Source organism: Ursus americanus, chromosome 6 (assembly GCF_024610735.1).
Source record: "Ursus americanus isolate L20-20 chromosome 6, mUrsAme1.1.p, whole genome shotgun sequence".
Lineage (NCBI taxonomy): Eukaryota > Metazoa > Chordata > Mammalia > Carnivora > Ursidae > Ursus > Ursus americanus.
The window spans coordinates 7,621,625-7,642,171 of NC_142132.1; the positions used below are offsets into that span (position 1 = coordinate 7,621,625).

Consider the following 20,547-nt stretch of genomic DNA (forward strand, 5'->3'; position numbering starts at 1 on the left):
CCCTTGGCTTGCCCACACATTCTGCCCACCACCTCCAGGTCTGGGAGCAGCGGTGGGGGTGTTCTCAGGCCTGCAGAGAGGATCTGGAACACTAGGAGGCACTGGTGAGCTTCCGTCCTGGCATGTGGAGACCAGGGCAGGAGTTTATTTTAAACTATTTTGCATAGGGGAACACCTGGGTGGCTCAGTCGGCTCACTTCGGCTCAGGTCATGATCTCAGGGTCCTGGGATCAAGCCCCGAGTTGGGCTTGCTGCTCAGAAGGGAGTCTGCTTGTCCCTCTCCCTCTGCCCCTCTTCCTGCTCGTTGCTCATTCTCTCTCCCCCCCCCGCCCCGTTCTTAAATAAATAAAATCTCGAAACAAACAAACAAACAAAAACCCAAAAAACTATTTTGTATGGTGGGGCGCCTGGGTGGCTCAGTCGGTTAGGCAGCCAACTCTTGATTTCAGCTCAGGTCACGACATCATAGTCACAGGATTGAGCCCAGAGTCCGGGTCCATGCTGGGTTTGGAGCCTCATTAAGATTCTCTCCTTTTCCCTCTGCCCACCCCCCAATAAAAATAAAATATCCTTAAGCTATTTTGTATGAAGACACTGGCGCTTCCCCTTTACTGGAATGTTCCAAACAGGTTAACCCCTTCTTTTCTCTCCCAGCTGACTGTGGCCAGACCAAACCAGGAATGACTTCCACAGGCCACACGGATCCTGCCGGCCCCCAGCCACAGGATCCAGGAGACCCATGAGTCCTCCAGGCAGAACGCTGGGAAGGGAGCCCAAGGACGGCCAGGCCCATTTGGCTTTGAGCTGGGGCTGCAGCCAGTGCCCTGCCAGCCCCCCCCCCCCCAGCTCCTGGACTGTCTCAGCCTCAGCACCTGTAAAAGGGTAGGTGGGGTGGGAACGGGATCTGAAGATCAGTGTTCCTCGAAGCTTTTAAATGCTTCCAAGCAGCAGAACTGCTGGGACACTAGGTGGCCAGGACTCTAGGAATTCGTAAGGAACCCTGATATAAACAGGAGAGCTGCTCTGGATGAACTAGGGATAGGGTCTAGAAGCCCCACCTGGATCCCGCTAATTTCCAAGAGACAAGAGCACAACTGGGGCTTGGGGCCCCCACCCCAAGGACCCTGAGCGCACATTCTCTCTGCCCTGCAGCTTGGAGCTCCTTTGGCAGCTGTGAGTGGCTCCTCCTGGCACCAGCCCCCACCTAGCAGGACTTCACAGCACATGTCCCTGGTGGCCGACTCGATTTAAAATTCCACCGGACAAACTTAAAACGGCACAGAAACAAATAGACAGTAATCACAGGTAACACTGCTCATGCCGGAACACGGGTTCAAAGGCCAGCTCTCGCCAGGTCTGTGACCCCAAGCGAGCACTCAACCTCTCAGAAATAGTAATAGTTAACCATCCCATAGAATTGCTTTGAGGGTAAGTGAACTAATGGAATAGTCTCTGGAGCAGGAGGTCCTACGTCTGCTGCTGTCACAATCCGTGTTTCCCAACAACCTTAGGAAGAAGACATTACTCCACCACCTATGGCAAGGAAGCTAACGCCCAGAGAGGTTAAGCAACCAGCCCACGGCCAAACAGCCGAGCCGGGATTCACACACACCCAGGCAGCAGGTCCCAGAACCTGCGTGCTTACCCACTAGGATCCAAAGAGCAGGGCCCATGAGAAAACACTCAGATTCCATGAAAGTCTTTATTTGGAAGTATTTCCAAGGCCTCGCGACTACGTATACAGCCGGATCAATGAGCTCTTCCCAGCCCTGGGTGAGCCTGAGCCAGAAACCGTGAGAGATCTCCAGTCAGACACCAGGAAGGGTGGAGACAGGGCTCAGGGCAGGCTCACCTGTACCTGCCCCGCTCACCTGTACCTCCCAGCACCCCGCAAGAGCAGCGGCGTCTTCTGTAAAATGCAGATGGAGCACAGAGAGGTCAACTAGCCCATGCAGGGTCACACGCCAGAGACTTCAGCCCCTGCCCCGGGGCCGCAGAGCCCAGGCCCTTCCCCGGCCCCCTATGCTGGGGCCAGGGCCGGTCAGGCTGAGGCACCCACGCGGGCCTCCTGCCCACGCTGCTGCAGCTTCTGACAAGCCAGTGCTGCCCCCTCCCTGCCATCAGCTCTCCTTACAATCCCACAAACAGGACATGTTTCAACGACCAGCTACAGTGCAGTGGTGAGAAGACCCAGGCCGACCTGGTGCCTTCCTCCAGGTGCTGAGCTCCCCAGCTCGGGGGCGGGGGGGTGGGGGGGAGACAGCAACGCAAATCCCCCAGCAGTGGCCACTCAGCTAGCCCTGGAAGGGGCCCCTGAAACATGGGTGATCCTGCCTCGGGGCCTTCTGCGGCCCACCACCTCTCAGTCCCGCTCTGGGGCCTTTAAAGGAATCCTGCTGCAGCAAGGGGCTCTCTCTAGCCAGCCCACCTTCTCCAGGCTCCCACCCCAGGCCCTCTTGTCCTCAGCCCCAATCCCCAAACTCTGTCATTCAGTGTGTCCGGCCCTGAGCCCACTAGGGGTAGGACATGAAGCAGGACAAACACGGTCCCTGCAGCCCAGGTGACACCCTGTGCTGCCACGCTCATGCTAGACACCGCATCCCCCTGCGTGTGCTGCATCTCACAGTCCTCTTTGAGCCCCCAGCAGCCCTCACCCCCCGGACACATATTCGGTGCCCAGCACTGGACTGGGGACTCTTCTCCCTACACGCTGCTGAGCCACAGGCAAAGCTGAGCTGCCTTTCGGATGCACTCTGGGTGGCAGGAGCAGGCAGCCAAGGCAACAGTGGTGTCCATCTCCTTGCGTGGGGGTGAGGGAGGCTGGGAGCAGCCACCGGCTCCTCCCCACACAGTGAGCTGGGATATAGCCAACTGCACCCTCTTTAAAGAAAAGCCAACTTTTCCCATCAAGCATCCTTCCTTCGGGGTGAGGCTGGCCCTGTGGTGAGCCATGCCAAGCTCTGCCTGCCGGCCACAAGGCCATGGGCAGCAAGAGAAATCGGTATGGCTGTACTGTATTTTTTCCTCCACCCGCCCAAGTACATGAACTCCTGAGCACTGCCAACCCTCCCCCCACACAAAGGGAAGGCCAGGAGCCATTCTGTGAGAACATTCTGGAAATCGGAGGTCATGGTCTCCAGGGGTGAATTTTCAAAGTGGTGCCATGACTATCCTGGTGCATGACCCCTGTGATTCTACCCAGAAGTGGGGGCCTGGCTGAGCCTACCATCAGGAATGCCCCAGACATCTGGAAGGTCAGGCCGGCAGCCTCGGGCCCTGCTGTGCAGAGCAGACAGGGCATTTCACTGACCTCTCTCCTGTGGTTGTGTATTTACTGAGCTCCTCCTGTACCAAAGGTGCTCAGGGTACAAAGGAATACCCCCCAATCCCCATTTTACAGATGAGAAAACTGAGGCTCAGTGCTCTTCCAGCTGGAAAGTGGCAGAGCCAGGATGTGAGCCGGTGGCTCCTCTCTGTCTGGGGAGCACTGCTCTGCCACAGTAGCACAGCCCAGGTGAGTGCCCGGGAGCCAGCAACAAAGAGTTCCCCCTCCCATACGAACACGTACGCAACATGGCTAGGCTTTCATCCAGACACAGGGACAGCTGGGACAGACATGCCTGGGAGCGCCGTACTAGCCGGGGGGGGGGGGGGGGCGGGGGGACCATGGGGGAGTCAGCTCCTTCCCCAGAAAACAGCACTTTCTCTGCCTACAGTGAGGCTGGAAGGGGGCCACAAACGTGAAAGTGGCTGGGAAGCCGAAGGGCCTCACTCCCACTCAGTTGAACACACACAGAGCACCCACCACGTGCAAGGCATTGTGGGGAAAGTAAAGTTGGCAAAGACCCATCCCTTCATTCAAGAAGCAGGGTGGGAAAGAGCAGGGAGGCAGATGAGGTGGCCAACGTCTGGGGTCTTCTCCTTCCTTGTGGGAGGGTAGCCCATGGCACCCTGGCGTGGGAAGGGGGTCCCCCTCCCACCCTCGTCAGGAGGCTCTGGGGCAGTGGGTGGGATGGCATCCAGCAGGGAAGGAGCAGGCACTCAGCCCCCCCGGCAAGGTCAGGCTGGCTATATTCAAGGGGACTGAGCAAATACGCAAATGGAGAGAGAATAATGTAAACCAGGTTTCTCCCTGTAGGAAAAGGAAGGTACAAATTTGCAAAGGCATAAGGCTGGGCTGAAGCCTGTGGTGTTGGCCTGGAATCAGAGGCCGGGGTGAATGTGCTGTCTTTGACAGACACGGATACAGACGCTCTGGTGGATGGACGTGTGAACACACGTGTATACCCACGCATACGTGTCCCACCTCTGTCCATGGAGAGGGTCAGAGAGCAGTGATACCCAGAGGCATGGGAAGAGTGTCTAGTGCACTGGGGTTCGAATCTAAATATCACTTTCCACTAAAAGGAACCAGGGCTCCTTGAGAAATGGCCGGCTCCAGGGCTGAGGCAAAGGCAGAACATTGTGAACGTGAAACAGCTTTTTGTGCCAGAAAATTCAGGAAGGGCTCAGAGAATGGTGGGGATGTGTCAAAAAGCCACACAGCTGGCTGGATAGGGCTGCCACTGGCCACATCGGGGACCCTGTGAGCCTCAAAATAAATTCTGATAGTAACAGATTATAACCCATTGAATTAAACAGAATTCCTTATGTCCACACTGGTTTAAGTAAATGAACGGGGAGAAGAAAACACTCTTCTTTACAGTAGAATGCCAACAACAAATGAAAGAATGAAAAGATGGAATGCCTTTGGCAACCATCATAGAAATAGTTAATTCAAGAAGCAGCAATAGACATGAGAGCCAACGTTTAGAAGCAGGGCGAGGAGAGGGATTTCACACGGTATCCAAATACCTCCCCACAAATGGTCATAAATCACAAAGGGAAGAAAGCCCATACGTTTGTATGACTTTATGACAGTCGCCATCTTAATCGATCGACATTACCACCACCAATATTGGGGCAAATGGACATCCCGTGCCTCCTGATAGGACACCCTAAGAAGCACACAGCACCACTTCTGTGACATTCTGGCCCAAAATGCATAACCCAAGTCACATCATGAGGAAACGTCAGGTAAAGCACATGTCCTAACCCCAAAGAGTGTCGGTGTCCTGAGAGCTGAGGTGAGGCTGATGAAGTGCCCCAAACCGACGGAGCAGTCTAGAGACAGGCCCACGGGGCTGCCTGCCCCCAGACTGGACACTCCTCACTGCAAAGGACATCAGGGACCAAGGGGTGAAGCCTGGTCAGGTCTGGATTGGGGGGGGGGGATGGTGGGTACATGCAATTTATTTTCCGACTCTGGAAATCTCAAAAATGGTTTGGAAAGTAAGAAGGCTGTAGGAAGTCCAGAGAGTGCCAGATAATTCTCCTGGAGGTGAGGTGTGTTTGGGGAACAGCAGAAAGGGCCCTGGCATGGGATTCGTCACAGGCTTTTGCTGGCCACGGGTTACCTCTGCCCTTGAGACGGTCCCTCTGCTCCTCTCAGCTCCCCATATGAAGCCAGGGGGTCCCCTAAGGGCCCTTCCATGTGGGAGGACTCTGGGAATTTCCTCCTTGGGGAAGGCCTCATAGACAGCAGGATTCGGGCGAGCCGAGGAAGGGGTGGCTGCCAGGTGGCAGGCACAGTGTGAACAAAGGCCTGGAGGTAGGACAGGGCAGAAGGGACTGGAGGGGATGGAGGGCTGTGGTGGAGATCCCCGGCCTCTACCGTGCTCGCAGGTTAGGCTGAGAGGCCCCCATGCTCACAGCACTCGAGGGTCTCAGGCTCCTCTCCCCTGAGAAGGTCCCAGATGGAAAAGGGAAAGAGAGCTGGCAAGCTGATGTGAGTGAGGCTGCTCCACCTGCTTTAAATCCTGGGGCCCCAGCTGCCAGGAGGCTCTCACCGCAGCTGGCAGCAAAACCCCGAGACCCAGCACCTCCAGGTTTTCCAGGCGGTGGTGACCGCACCTGCGAGGGCAGCAGAGGAAGGCGAGGGCCCGGAGGCAGGGCAGGACCCCCAGGCCTGCTGTCCCAGTCCCAGCACAGACACAGAGCCACAGCAAGTGGGTGTGGCCAGCATGCGGGCTGGGAGGGAGTGTGTGTGGGTGTGCCAGCAGGCCCATGTGTGCCGTCTGACGAGCCTGGGTGTGAGCGTGTGGAGCCTGGGTGTGGATATGTGTGAGCGTGTGTGGCCTGGGTATGCATGCGTGAGGGTGTAAAACCTGGGCGTGAGTCTGTTGTAAATGTGGGACCTGGGTGTGAGTGTGTGGGACAGGGATGTCACACGTGAGTGGGTGCGCATCCGGCCCCTCCCCGGACCCGGCAGCATGGCGCCCTCTAGCGGCCCCAGCAGCTGGCAGTGCAGGGAGGAAGGGAAAATGAAAGCTGACTACCAGATCTGGGAGGAGGCACACCGCCGCCCAGGGCGGACGGGATGGGCAGGGTGTGAGAACAGGAAGAAAGAGCACAGGGGTGAACCTGGAGAACACAGAGAAGGCCAGGCCGCACCTTCCCCTGGGGTCCTGCTCAGGGAGCAGTGGGTCTTCATGGTGACCCCAACCCTCTTAGATGACACAGGGCACTGGCCTCATACGACACAGCCGGGCTGGCTTGTTCCTTCAGCTAGGAGAGCCTGAGACAGCTTTCTGACGCCCCCTCTCCAGCTAGGGCTGGCTCAGGCCCCTGTGCCGGCGACACACCTAACCCCTGACCCCATTCTGGACTCTACAGTCTGCAACGCTAGAGAAAAGGGCCCCGAGCACCCCCTCCATGCTGGGGAGGCTGGGATGCCACCATTGCGTGGCCACTCTTCCACAGGTCAAAATGTGAGTGTGTGTGTGTGTCTGTGTGTGTGTGCACTGGTGTGTAGAGTGAAATGAGGCCATGCCCAGCTGGGCCCGTGGGAGGGAATGCCACTGGGAGGTCGCAGACAGCTGTGCAGGTGTGGTGGCCCAGAGAAGGCACTGGTTTCACCATAACACAGACGGGAGCCCCTCACCCTGATCCCTTCCGGATGAAACACCTCAAAGGATGCAGAACGTGCCTTGGCTGTGTCACGTCATAAGGGGAGGCAGAAGGAGCCAGGTGAGCCGTCATCCAGCCTGGGGGGGGGGGGGAGACTTCCATTATGAAGAGACCTATTTTTGGTGATTTAGTCTTGTGAGTGAGGAGGGATCCAGGGGTCAGGGTAGAGCTGCATGCAGGCTTGGGGGTGTTGGGGTACTTGGGTTGGTTTTGTCTGTAAACTAAAGAAGCTGTACTTTTATTGTTTTTATTTTTTTGAGAAAGCGAGCACGAGCGAGTACAAGCAGGGGATGCGGAGGAGGGGCAGAGGGAGAGAGAGAAAGAATCCTAAGCAGACTCAGTGAGGAGCCCAATGCGGGGCTCGATCTCATGACCCTGAGCCGAAATCAAGAGTCAGACACTTAACCGAACGAGCCACCCAGGTGACCCTGAAGTTGTACTTTTAGGTGGTTTTCTTTTTTGGAATCTTCCAAATTCACAAACCTATGGGTGGGCGTCACCAGTGTACTTGAAAAAATAACTCTTGTTTGGAGTCTCATCGTAAAATATTGAGAAGACACTTAACTAAATCATCTGTAACAATCGATGTCCTTCCTTCCAGTCTCTTCGCTCCCCGCATGTCTCTACACCTGCCTGTATCTCTACCTGCGGTTCTCTCGGCCGGGCTCCAGGTCCGGTGATGACAGCCCAGCACCTAGAGCAGGAGGTCCCAGAGCGGGTGGAATTTGAGGCTTAAACGACAGGGCCTCAGCTTCTGCTCTGTGAACGGGAAGTGCGGCACTGAAATCTCTGTGTCTGTCAGGGGCAAACAGGACCAGCGTCCGGGGCTCGTCCCATGGACCAGAGGCACCGAAAAGACCGGATTCCACATCAGCAGCCTCAGGGTGGGTTTGAGGTTTCATTTCGCTCCTGCCTTTGGTTGCTGCTGCCCCTTCTTCAGCCTCCCCGGAAGGAGGTCCGCCAGCCTCTGAGCATCATCTCTAGTGATGAGCCCCCCCCCACAGGCAGCTCATTCTGTGTTGAGACAGCTCAGCACACCTTTGTGGGCAGTTTCCTCTGAGGTTAAATGAGGTTCTTTCCAGCACTTTCTAGAGCAGGGAGAAAGCCAGCAGTGGCGTGAGCTGAAGGCCACTGTGGAGGTCTCTATCTGCTCCTTGCAAAGGGCGGCATGGGGACATCGGCACGTAAAGACAGGGGAGCCCTGGGGCAGGCTTCCCAGTGGGCATATGTCAGAAAGAAGCCCATGTGGCTACCCAGCCAGCGAGACCTCAGAGGCTGTATGGACCGATGCTGAGCTACCACCGTGCTCCTTGCTGTGTTGCCCACAAAAATCTTAATTTAATGGCCCACTTTACCAAAAACGCCAAAGGAGGGATCAGCTTCAGGCACAGCTAGATCCAGACGCTCCAATGACATCATCAGAATCTCTGCCTCCCCATCTCTAGACTCTGCTTTCTTGACTGTCAACTTCACCCTCAATTATGGTTCTCTCTGGGGTGCAAGACATGGCCACTGGAACTTCTTAGCTTACACTTCACCAGTCATTTTCCTAGGGGTTCTGGAAATCCTGGGCTAACTCACCAGCCCAACTCAGATCACAATCCCATCAACTGTGGCCAGGAGCTCTGCAGGCTTCAGACTGGCCAAGCCTGAGTCCCATGCCCAGGCCTGTGCCTTTTGGAGGACCTGGGGGTGGATGAGGGTGACCCCAAAGGAACACAAGGATCACACTCAGCACAGGCAGAAACAAAAAGCGCCCACCACCCCACCCTGTTTCTGTTATGGCCCTTCAGAAGGCTCCCAACTACGGTACTTCTAAGTTTTTCCACCCTTAAGAGGAATTCTGGCCCCCTTGGGGGCAACATCACCCCTACTGGGCATGCATGGGCTGAAATAAGGGACCAGACACTGTCCCCCCCACCACCAGGCAATCAAAGAGCAGGTAAACCGAGCAGGTGTGGAGGAAGCCCAACCCAGGCAAAGCCAGAGGGCAGGGCCAAGAGGGGCATGTCTGCCCCTCCTCCCTGCCTCTTCTACCCTGGCAGCCTTTGATCTCACCACCCATGCCCATCTCTGCCTCTCCCATACCTTCTCACCCGAGGCCCCTGTGGATCCCTCCCCAATCCCCTGGGGGGCCCGGCATCCGGGTGGACTGGACTGCTGGGTACTGACACTGCCCCTGAGGCCCCTAAGGCTAGGAAGAACACAGACCTCCCCTTCAAAACAGCCAAGTGGGGAAGACGCTGGAAGCAAGCGGGGCCCTGCCCACTGCAGGCGGAGCACAGACCCACACCACCAATTTGGAAGTCCGGCATTACCTGGTACAGTTGACCATACGCATTCCCCATGACGCAGCAATTCCATCTTCAGCAGACCTACCCTATGAGGACTCATGCCCAGGTGCCCAGGAAACACGGATCAGACATTCCTGGCAGCACTTCAAAGAATGGCCAAACTGGGACCCACCCAAGTGTCCCTGCCAGGGAAGGGGAAGAGTGGGGTGTGTTCACAGCACGGAGGACGCAGGGCCACCAGGATGAACCAGCTATGCTCCGTGAAACATGCAGTAACTCCAGTTAGATAAAGGTCAGCTCAGGAAGACCCGACTGCATTCTGGAGGGAAGCAGACCCACACGGGAGAATCACAGAGAATACCACGAAGTGGTCCCCATGCAGGCTGCCATGGAGGCCTCTGTAGCTTCCCAGCCGGACAGGGGCCCGCAGAGCACATAGTTTCTCCAGCTGTCCTTTGGGGTCTGTGTGTCGCGAGTGCCATCTGCAGGGGAAAGTGGGAGGTGCAGGGCCCCGCTGCCCCACAGAAATGCACTGAGCGCTGATGTGAGCCAGGGAGGCAAGCAAGAACTTTCTAGCAGCTACACTGACAAAAATAAAAATAAGCAGATGAAATTAACATAAGATATCAGCCTCTGAGCATGTAATCAGTATAAAATATTACAAACGAGCCTTTTCACATTCTTTCTCTCCCACACAGTCTTTGAAAACTGTATTTTGTACTTCCAGCATATCCAACTGAAACCAGCCACGGTTCAAGGCCACCTGTGACCACGGTACTCAACAGCGCAGCTCTGGAGAGTGGCCGGCGGCAGAGAGGTCCCCCACCGGCTCTCGCGTGCACAGAACCCAGCCCCCTCCTTAGACAGATGGCTCATTTGCTGCCTTACCTGTAATAGAGCTCCTCTCACCCCGCCCTGCATGCCAGCAAAGGCAGATTTACGTCCTTACGACAAACAAATAAAAAGATACGAAACTGTAACACCTTCAAGGGAAGACAGACTAAGCCCCATCCTCCGCACTCAAGGCCAGGCAGCTGTACCCCAACGGGAGACGGGATCACCGACGCTGTCAGCATCACCTCACCTTTGCTGAAGGCCTGCTGGTGCTTAATGCGGAGCATCTCCTGAGACACTTAAAATAATGAAGAATGGTCATGGAAAGATGCCCCAAAACACTGTCCGAGAAAATAACAAGTTGTACAGCAATATAATGCCATTTCTGTGGGGGGAAAAATATATATATATACATATGTAAAGGTGTGTGTGTGTGTGTATATATATATATATACATATATATACATATACATATATATATATATATATATATATATATACACATACCTATGTTCATCCACACACAGTGAGCAGCCTAGAAGGATCTGGCCAACTGTTGATGAGGTTTATATCCCTGGAAGACGGGCACATGGAGGCCTCTGAAAAGCACCAGCCCCGGTGCGGGGAGGTAGGACAGGAGAAGCACCATGGACGGGGGCAGCACCATGCAACAGGGCATCAGCCAGAGGGTGTCCAGCCGCACTGCTCAGCAACCCCTATACCACTGACCTTTGGGGGAACAGTGGAATTAAGGACCTTGGGGCCCCAGGCTGCTTTCTTGAAATATTTCAGGAGTTTGTGAGTGGGGTCTCCCTTACTTCCTTAGGCCAGACATAGCCAAGGGGACCCAGAAAACCTTCCTTTGAGGGCCGATATTTCAGCTGTGCCAGAGGCTTGAAGAGAGCCTCTAGTGCCCTGGGAGGGTCCAGGACGTAGCTGCAAGGGACTTTCAGGCCGCAGACCCCACGGGCATCAAGCCTTCCTCACTCGCCTTGTGTCCACCCCAAACCCACAGGTCTCTTGGGTATCACACACAGGACAGGGGCCTCACAGTAACTAGGACCTTCTAATCCATTTCCCGGAACCTGGTTTTTTGTTTTCTTTTGTCTTTTGTCTTTTTAAAAGATTTATTTATTTATTTTAGAGAAAGAGAATGAATGCGGCCAGGGGGAGGGGCAGAGGGAGAGAATCTCAAGCAGACTCCCCGCTGAGCAGGGAGCCCAATACAGGGCTCCATCTCACGACCCATGAGATCATGACATGAGCTGAAACCAAGAGTTGGACGCCCAACCGACTGAGCCACCCAGGTGTCCCATTTCTCTGACCCCGTTAAGCCAATCACTCAGGACAGATGCAACCCTCCGCTCCCCCCAAACGCCGCCACTGATCCAAGTACCCCTGGGTAATCATGTTTTAACCAAGTCTCGCCAGCATCCACAAAACTGTACTTTCTCTGAAGAGCCACAATCAAAACCTTCTAGAACAAGCAAGACAATGGTCTAATGTCTAAGACACCCTCAACAAGCCAAACCCCGATACCACAGGGCACCTCCACATGCCCACAGGCACCTGACCCCTGAGATGTGCCCGTTGGTGACCTGCCCAAGACTAAGCCGGACTTCTGACTCAGGAAAGAAACACAAACTCCTCTGGAGACCGAGGTTTGGTTCCAAGGGGTCCCTGACCCAGGAAAGACCTGCCATCTCTAGGTTCTCCGTCTCCCACACACAGAGAAGGCACGGCAGAAGGAGAAGGAGGGTGACCAGGAGGGGCCAAGTGCCCACAAGCAGGAAGCTCCATGAGCAGGGAAGGCTCTGACCACCTTGCCCAACGGAGCACAGCCCAAATTCGGTCTCCCAGCTCCGAGGGAGGGAGCCCTTGCTCTCTTGTCTCCACGCTCCACCCTATTTAAATCCCAGTTTTGAATCCTGGATCCTGTATCAAAATCTGCTTTACCTGACCACTCTCTGCGATGAAAGGTCAGCAAGGCCCATCTTAGAGGACAGTTACACAGAGGTCAGCAGATGTCCACATACCGTTCTTTTTGGAAAGAATAACCCCCTTTATTTTGGGGAATTAAACAAAACAAAACATGGACACCCCAGGAGTCCATGGAGGAAGGCAGGCAGATGAACCTGACCACGTGCAGGGCACTCACCTGAACTTTCCCGTCCGCACCTGCAGGGCTCTCATTCCACACCGCTGGGCACCGCCAACATCTCCCACGATATCGTCTCCAATCATGATGGCCTGCCGGGCAGGGACATGAGCTCAGAAGTGATGTCAGGACAGTTGATTCTGTGCTCCTTCATCTTTTTTGACATAATCAACTGCCACCAATTAAAACCACCATCATACAAATTAAACAAGGCAATATCGTCATTGTATTGATTAAAAGTCAACCCATATTGAATAGGTCTCCTGCTGCACACACACTCCCCCCTCTACCCAAGAGCCGAGTGGCTCTAACAGTGCATACGTGGGCAACATGAAATCAATCAGCAGGTGTCAAAGTGATACAGTGCCACAGGGATGTGTGAGGAGGCTGACCCTGTCTTGCCTCCATTGAACTCAGGCTCGATTTTACCTTCAGCTAAATGCTCTGTAACCAGGAGCCAACCACTAGTTCTATGAAAACTAAATTTCTGGCAAATCTTTGTAGCTCATAGTTTAGGAGGTTTTGCTTTCAATAATGAAGGTATTACCTTCATTATAAAACCATTATAAAACCAAAATAACATGCAAATAAAAATACACACACACACACAGAGGAAATGCCTGCAGCCTGGCTGTCATTTCAAAGAGCATCCTGTGGGATATACTCTCCTACCTGAAATAACTAGAAAACCAGACAAACTATAGGAAACAACAGTTTTCAAGTCACTGGACATCAAGCAGTGAAAGGCAGTGGTTTGGGACACAGGAAACACATGAGGTGAGCCCCTCGAAGTGCCTCCAGACTGTGGGTGCAGGGAGGGAGAACCACACGGAGCCTGGCACAGTCCTGGAATTGAGGGACAGAGCTAGGAGCTGGGAGACTGAGGCAGCTGAAGTTCCCAGGACGAAGTATCAGAGAGGAGGGGGTGACCTGGAGTGAGAGGAAGGGTGCAGATCTGCAGAGGGTCCCTCTGAATGAGGCAGCATTCTACAGACTGCTGATCAGCACACGTGAGTGAGGAAACCACCCGAGGCCAGGGAAAGAATCACACTGAAAAATGAAAGAAAACACTGCCCGGACCTCACACGGGGTTGGGAAGAGTGCCTGTTCCCACCAGCCAGACTGGAAAATCTCATAATTCACAGGGCACTGGGTAGCGTTCTCAGAAGCATCTTGCCTCGGTAGTAGGGAGTAATTAGCCTTAGACCAAACCCTGTTCTGGTGCTTCCTCCCAAATCTTAAAAGCAAGATCTGGAAGGATCAAACTGTTTCCAAGTTATTTAACTGCATCCCAGAACAAAGTGCAAAAATATTTATAGGCATACGAAAATATCCAGCACCCAAAAAAAGGAAAATTCACAACGTCTGGCAACTAATTTAAAAAAGTGATCAGACACGCAAACAAGAAAAACACCACACATGATGAGCAGAAAAAAATCAGTCTAACCTGAGCCAGAACTCACACAGATGTGGGAATTAGCAGACAAGGACATTAAATCAGTTACCGCAACTATCGTCCATATGCTCCAAAAGTTAAGTAGGGACATGGAAGATAAAAGAAAAGATCCCAAATTTCTAGAGATGGCAACTACACCAGATTTTTTTCCGATGGAGAAGAACTGCTTTTATTTTTAGTTACTAGTAACCGTGCAACTTACTGATATTTATAACTAATGGCAAGCGAGTGGAACTAAATAATGCTTCCGTCTTACTCACATAAGTAGCCCTTGAGATACATTACCACTGGATGAAATTAATACTGGATTACACAATGCAGAAGAAAAGATTAATGAACTTGAAGATACAGTAATAGAAACTATCCAAAATGAAACCAAGAGAAAAAATAATTTAACAAAAGTAAACAGAACGGGGTGCCTGGTGGTTCAGCTGGTTAAGCATCTGCCTTCAGCTCAGGTCATGATCCCGGGATCCTGGGATGGAGGATTGCATTGGGCTCCCTGCTCCGTGGGGAGTCTGCTTCTCCCTCTCCCTCTGCCCCTCTCCCCCCACTCATGCACACACTCTCTCTCTCTCTCAAATAAATAAAATCTTTTTTTAAAAAATGAACAGAGCATCATCAAACTATGATGTGACTTCAAAGGGCCTGATACACATAGAATTGGAATCCCTGACGGTGAGATGAGAGGAGGTGACAGAAACAATATTTGACTTCCTCCTAATGGCTGAAAAATTCCCAAACACAATAAAACTCATAAATTCACAGATCAAAGATTCCAATCAACACCAAACACAAGAAACATGAAGACAATGACATTAAGGCATGATGTCATCAAACTGCTCAAAGTCAGGGACAAGGCGAAACCTTAAAAGCTGCTGCAGGAAGAAAAAAAAAAGCATGTGACATACTGAAAAACAAAGATAAGACATGACATTTCCCACTGATAACAATGCAGGGGAGTAGCCAGTGGGGCACCATCTTTAAAGCACTGAGAGTGGAAAATGCCAACCTAGAATTCTATACCCAGCAAAAGTATCTTTCAAAAACAAAGGTGAAATAAAGATATTTTCAGATGTCTTAAGCGAAAAGACATAATCACCAACAGATCCACACAAAAGAATGTAAAAGGCAGTCTCTTAGGCAAAAAGAAAAGGATACTAATTGGAAATATGGATCTGCACAGAGGAACAGAGAGAGGGTGACCTGTGGCGCATGCCGACCTTTCTGCCCACTTAGCTCCCTTCTTCTACTGGCCAACTCCTAACAGGCTTTCAAGACCACCACCTTCGAACCCAGCGGGGTTCCAAAGCCGTTCCAAGGCCCTCCCAAAGCCCTCTGATTACCCCCTTGCACTGCTCGTCCCCTACTGCATTGTATGGGTTCTCTCTCTCTTCCAGCAGCGTGTGAGCTCCTGTAGGCGGGGATGTGTGCCGATGCTGGCGCTTGGCTAAGGACCAACAAAAGCTTGCTGAGTGGACTGGTATTTGGGGTGACGGCATGACTGTCCACGTCTGGAGACAGGTCGGAAGCACAGCCAACTGGACTCTTCACTGGTCACCAATGTACAGTCTATTTCAGTGTTGCCTGAAGTTTAGTCACTAGTGGGCTTCCTTTTGCTAATATCAATATGTATTATTAATATTCTTGTTCAAGTCGATTCATACTTTCTTACTTAAATAAATGTATTTTTAAAGAAAAAAGAGCAGCCTCCCTCACTCAACCACCACAGAACTCTGATTAAAAGCTTCCCAATATTTTCAGGAGAAGATGTGGAATCCAACGCCTCAGACATCAAATATGTTCCTACATCTGTTCTCAAGTCCAGTCTGGAATTTACATGGTTGGAGGCCAGACAGGCCTGAGAAACTAGACTCCTGTGACAAGGCAGGTGTCCTGATGCTGCCAGGACAGAAGCTTCAAAACCAACAGTTACTCCACAAGTCTCCTCTCTGGAATCCAGATGCCAGGTATGGTGAACCAATGAATAAACACAGAAGCCAAAATCAAGGAAAATCAAAATGATGACTGTGAAGGGGCGCCTGGGTGGCTCAGTCGTTAAGCTTCTGCCTTCGGCTCAGGGCGTGATCCCGGCGTTATGGGATCGAGCCCCACATCAGGCTCCTCCGCTGGGAGCCTGCTTCTTCCTCTCCCACTCCCCCTGCTTGTGTTCCCTCTCTTGCTGGCTGTCTCTCTCTCTGTCAAATAAATAAATAAAATCTTAAAAAAAAAAATGATGACTGTGAAACATTCATGTTGGGGGGTCCTACCCGTGAGTTTGGACTCTGTTTGTGAGGACAGGAGTCCACATGGAGCTTGTCTTCCATCTTAAGAGTGGGGGGTATAGGGTAGTGGAAACAGAGGCAGGCCCTATATGACCAGCAGAATGGACAGACTGAGCTTGGGATTCAGATGGGGCCAGAGCAACCAGGCTCATACTCCAGCTCTGTTATTTGCTAGCTCTGTGGTCTTGGGCAAGCCACCATTTCAATCTGCAAAATGGGTACACATGGTGTGGCATTTAAATGAAATCATGCAAGTTAAGCATCAAGGACAGTGCCTGGACTTAAATTATCTGTACATATTTAAAAGGAAAAAAAAATATTAGGCAATGTTTTGTTGGGGAAATTCCCAATCTAGCCCCAATTCAGTCTCTGTGATGACATTCTTACCTCCAGTGACCCAGCTCTTTTGTATCAAGCCCTTTTTGGACCAGGCAGTAAGGACACAGGGAGTCAACGAGACACTGTCCCTACCCTCATGAAGCCTCCAGTGCAATGCAAAAGACAGATGTTCATCCGATAATTTCACAAATACATAGCCAAGACCTGTGAAAAAGTACAGGAGGCTGCAAGGGGGTAGTGGTCAGGGAAGGCTTCCGGGAGGAGGCGAGGTTTTGAGCTTTTATCTGAAGAGCAAAAGAGGCCAACCAGGTTAGGAGGTAGGGGAAGGGGTGAAGGCATTCCCAGCAGGGGACACCCATGTGTACTAACAACCCATCTGCCACTATTCACCAAGGCAAGCCATACAATGAACTTCACAAAGGACAAGCTAATAAGCCTGAAGCAACTGTCCTTGAAAACATCTCAACAGGCATTCAAATAACTGGAGGAATCATGAGGAGCTTGTGGAAAAGACCAAAGACTGAGCTGGTGCCTCTCTGGAGGTCAGGGAGGTAGTTCCGGGTAGACACGAGGCTCTTCTTACAACCGGCCCAGGCTGTCTCGCAGGTACCAAGCCCCGGTCACTTGATCATATTCAAGCAGAGGCTGAAGGGGCTTTCATCAGTGACGCCGCAGGCAGAGGCTGGCCCCAGGAGGCCGCTCGGACAGGGACAGTGACCGCTGGCACTAAGAACTATGCCAAATGCGAGCAGCTACAGTACCCCTCCCGCCCCAGAAGATGCATTTCTTCCAGTGCATATTCTGAACTTTATATGCTTCCTAATGCCCTTGATCCTGTCTTGAATCCCAAGCTTCCCAAAGTCAGTTTTGCATACGGGTGACACACTGTTTGATTTTAGGTAGAACAAGGACATGCATTTTAATGTAACTGTTTTGCATTTATTTTTAGAGTAATCTATTTATGGTAAGTAAGTGATTCTGGTTTCCCATTTATAGGAATGATCAAAGTTCCTTTTAAAATACATTTATTTAGGGGCATTTGGGTGGCTTAGTCGTTAAGCGTCTGCATTCGGCTCAGGTCATGATCCCAGGGTCCCAGGATTGAGCCCCGCATCAGGCTCCCTGCTCAGTGGGAAGCCTGCTGCTCCCTCTGCCTCTCCCCCTGCTGTGTTCCCGCTCTCTGCTGTGTCTCTCTCTGTCAAATAAATAAAATCTTTTTTTTTAATTAAATAAATAAATAAATAAATAAATAAAATACATTTATTTAGGGGCACTTGGGTGGCTCGGTTGGTTAAGTGTCCGACTCTTGGTTTCATCTTAGGTCATGATCTCAGGGTCCTGGGATGGAGCCCCGCATCAGGCTCCCCACTCAGCAGGGAGTCTGCTTGAAGATTCTCTCCCTCTGCCCCTCCCCTGACTCTGCTCTCTCTCTCTCAAATAAATAAATCTTTAAAAATAAATAAATTTTAAAAAATAAAACACATTTACTTAGGGGCGCCTGGGTGGCTCAGTCGGGTAAGCGTTCAACTTTTGATCTTGGCTCAGGTCTTGATCTCAGGGTCATGAGTTCAAGCCCCGTGTTGGGCTCCATGCTAGGCATAGAGCCTACTTTAAAAAAAAAAAAAAGTTTTTTTTTTAACTATTTAAGTTTTTAAAAATAAATTGATTTAAAGAAAAATGAAGTAAATAAGAGTGCTGGTGGCAAGTACCCAGATACGGTAAAAATTGTAAATTTTTTCTATAATGACTGATGCTGGGGAGAATACTGCCAAATCCAAATGGGTTTAATTTTTGTGTCTATCAAAGCTCCCACACAGCTCTGGGGAAATCATCAATCACCAAAGAAGCAACAGCCAGTGGCAACGTGTGCATCCTGACCTGACAGGTGAACGGCAGCAGAGCCCGTTGTACACACGGGTGATCCTGCAAGCCAGGGTCACCCGGGCCACCAGCACCTCAGCTGGGAGGAGGGGAGCAGGTGGGTGCTCGGCCCAGGCGGCCGAACCAGCCAGGAGCCCCAGTATAAGATTCTGCTCTGCCCTCTCAAGGAGTTATCCTGAAACCCTTCAGTCGGCCTGGGAACATGCATAACACTCAAACTTAGGATCCTGTCCATTGCTACCCGAGGCTCCAGGGGCCATCCTGCTAGAAGTTCCTTGGAAATGAAACAGCCCTTCCAATGATTACATGTCAAGCCTGATGCCTTCCATGCTCGTGGGGAATATAAAATTTTGCGCACAGATACTCTCAAGGCAGCAGAAATTCTTCCCCCTCAGAATAGAGCCTCCCAGGGCTCCTGGGGCAAGCACATTTGTTGCTGTGGCCCCCAAAGACAGAAGCAGAGATCTGGACCCTCAGAGGAGAACTCTGGAGAAACAGCAGCTGTGCTTGTACACCACAAGCCTCTGCCCAACCCAGGCAGCGCCCCGAAGCCGCGTGTAAGGCTGGGGGAGCGCAGGGGTGCCGGGGACGCGGGGTGTGCAGCTGCCCGGGGCAGTGATGCCTGTCCGGGCCAGCTTGTGGGCTCCGCATACCAAAATGCGCTGGGGCCCCTGGGGGTTTCACAGATTTACTATCGGTGAAGGGCAATAATCACGCCAGGAGGAGCAATTATTGCCAAATCATTTAGGATTTAAAAAATCATTGGCAAGAAGATAGAGGTCAAGAGGTGCGCTGTCGGGGGAAATAAAAAACCCCTATCCTGTCAGGCCCGGGATGCACTTCCTCTCTGACTGCAACACTGACTGTGGAAGGAGCACGGAGACATCCCACGGAACACGGACATCCAGAGTCCCGCAGGCGGGATTTCTGGTTCAAGCCCTAACGCAGATTCATTCACCTTTCTGAAATCTTTCCCGCCACCATCTCTTTACCATCCCAGGGCCCAGGGGAAGAACCCGTTCTAAGAGGTGATGATGTCTGGGAGCTCGGACTTTCAGTGCCAAGGAGCTTTCCCAAGCAAGCCCACGATGACATTTTCTGGTCATCCCAGGACTCTGCCCAGGAACACTCTCCCTCTTTCGGGGGAGCAGGGCTGGGGGGGAAGGAACACAGGGCTCTGTCCAGATCTCAGCCCGAGGGGCACACACCCCCCCCCCCACAGGAAGACGCCTCAAGAGGACACCTAGCACTCAGGGAGCCCCGGGTCTTCTGCCTGCACCCAGACCCCCGCAGAGACCTGCAATGGCTCACTGTTAAGTAATTCCCCCCCTCAGTCTGACACATTCGTGAGGAAAAATACCAACACAGCACAGCTCAACGACCACTGTTTTACAGAAAGAAACAGGGCGTGGTGAGGATGTGGGGGATTACAGCTGGTAAGGAAGGTAAACTGATACCACCTTTCTGAAACAGAAATAAGCAATGTGCGGGGCGCCTGGGTGGCACAGCGGTTAAGCGCCTGCCTTCGGCTCAGGGCGTGATCCCGGCGTTATGGGATCGAGCCCCACATCAGGCTCCTCTGCTGGGAGCCTGCTCTTCCTCTCCCACTCCCCCTGCTTGTGTTCCCTCTCTCGCTGGCTGTCTCTATCTCTGTCAAATAAATAAATAAAATCTTAAAAAAAAAAAAAAGAAAGAAGCAATGTGCATCATGGCCCGACAACTACCCCACTAGGTGGGATTTCTCCAAAAATGATCAGATACATACAAAAGGACATGCATTCAAAGGTGTTTACAGGGTTAACTACAAGAGGGAAACTGGGAGTAAAGCTCCATGTCCAGCAATAGGGGATGGTAAAGAACACTACGAGGGCTGGGGCTCCTGGGTGGCTCAGTCGGTTAAGCAACTGCCTTCAGCTCAGGTCATGATCCCAGGATTCTGGGATCAAGTCCTGCATCAGGCTCCTCACTGAGCAAGGAGACTGCTTCTCCCTCTGCCTGCTGCTCCCCCTGCCCATGCTCTCTCTCTGACAGATAAATAAAATCTTTAAAAAAACATACATATAAAAACTAAAAAATTGGAAAGATTAAGCATGATTTGTGTCATTCTAGCCCAGTGGGATGATGAGCAGCTTTTTTCCTTGTACTTTCTGAATTTTTTCTATCTCCTTTAATGAACATCAGTTACTTCATACGATAAAATTCTTGTGCTTTGAGGAAAAGAAAATCTATTTTAAAAAAGGTTCTTGGGGCGCCTGGGTAGTGCAGTCGTTAAGCATCTGCCTTCGGCTCAGG

At 52.0% G+C, this 20,547-nt stretch overlaps 1 protein-coding gene across 4 annotated transcripts in view; it reads right to left on the minus strand.

The window, feature by feature from the left end:
- The window catches only part of LHPP (phospholysine phosphohistidine inorganic pyrophosphate phosphatase), a 129,069-nt gene that overhangs the window by 69,052 nt on the left and 39,470 nt on the right, over positions 1-20,547 (minus strand). For all 4 annotated transcript variants that reach the window (XR_015724698.1, XM_045772633.2, XM_045772632.2 and 1 more), the window contains exon 6: positions 12,295-12,386. Coding sequence is in view for 3 of the 4 variants with exons in the window: in XM_045772633.2 (XP_045628589.1) it covers positions 12,295-12,386 (92 nt within the window). In the remaining variant the exon portion in view is untranslated. The remainder of the gene's footprint in view (positions 1-12,294; positions 12,387-20,547) is intronic.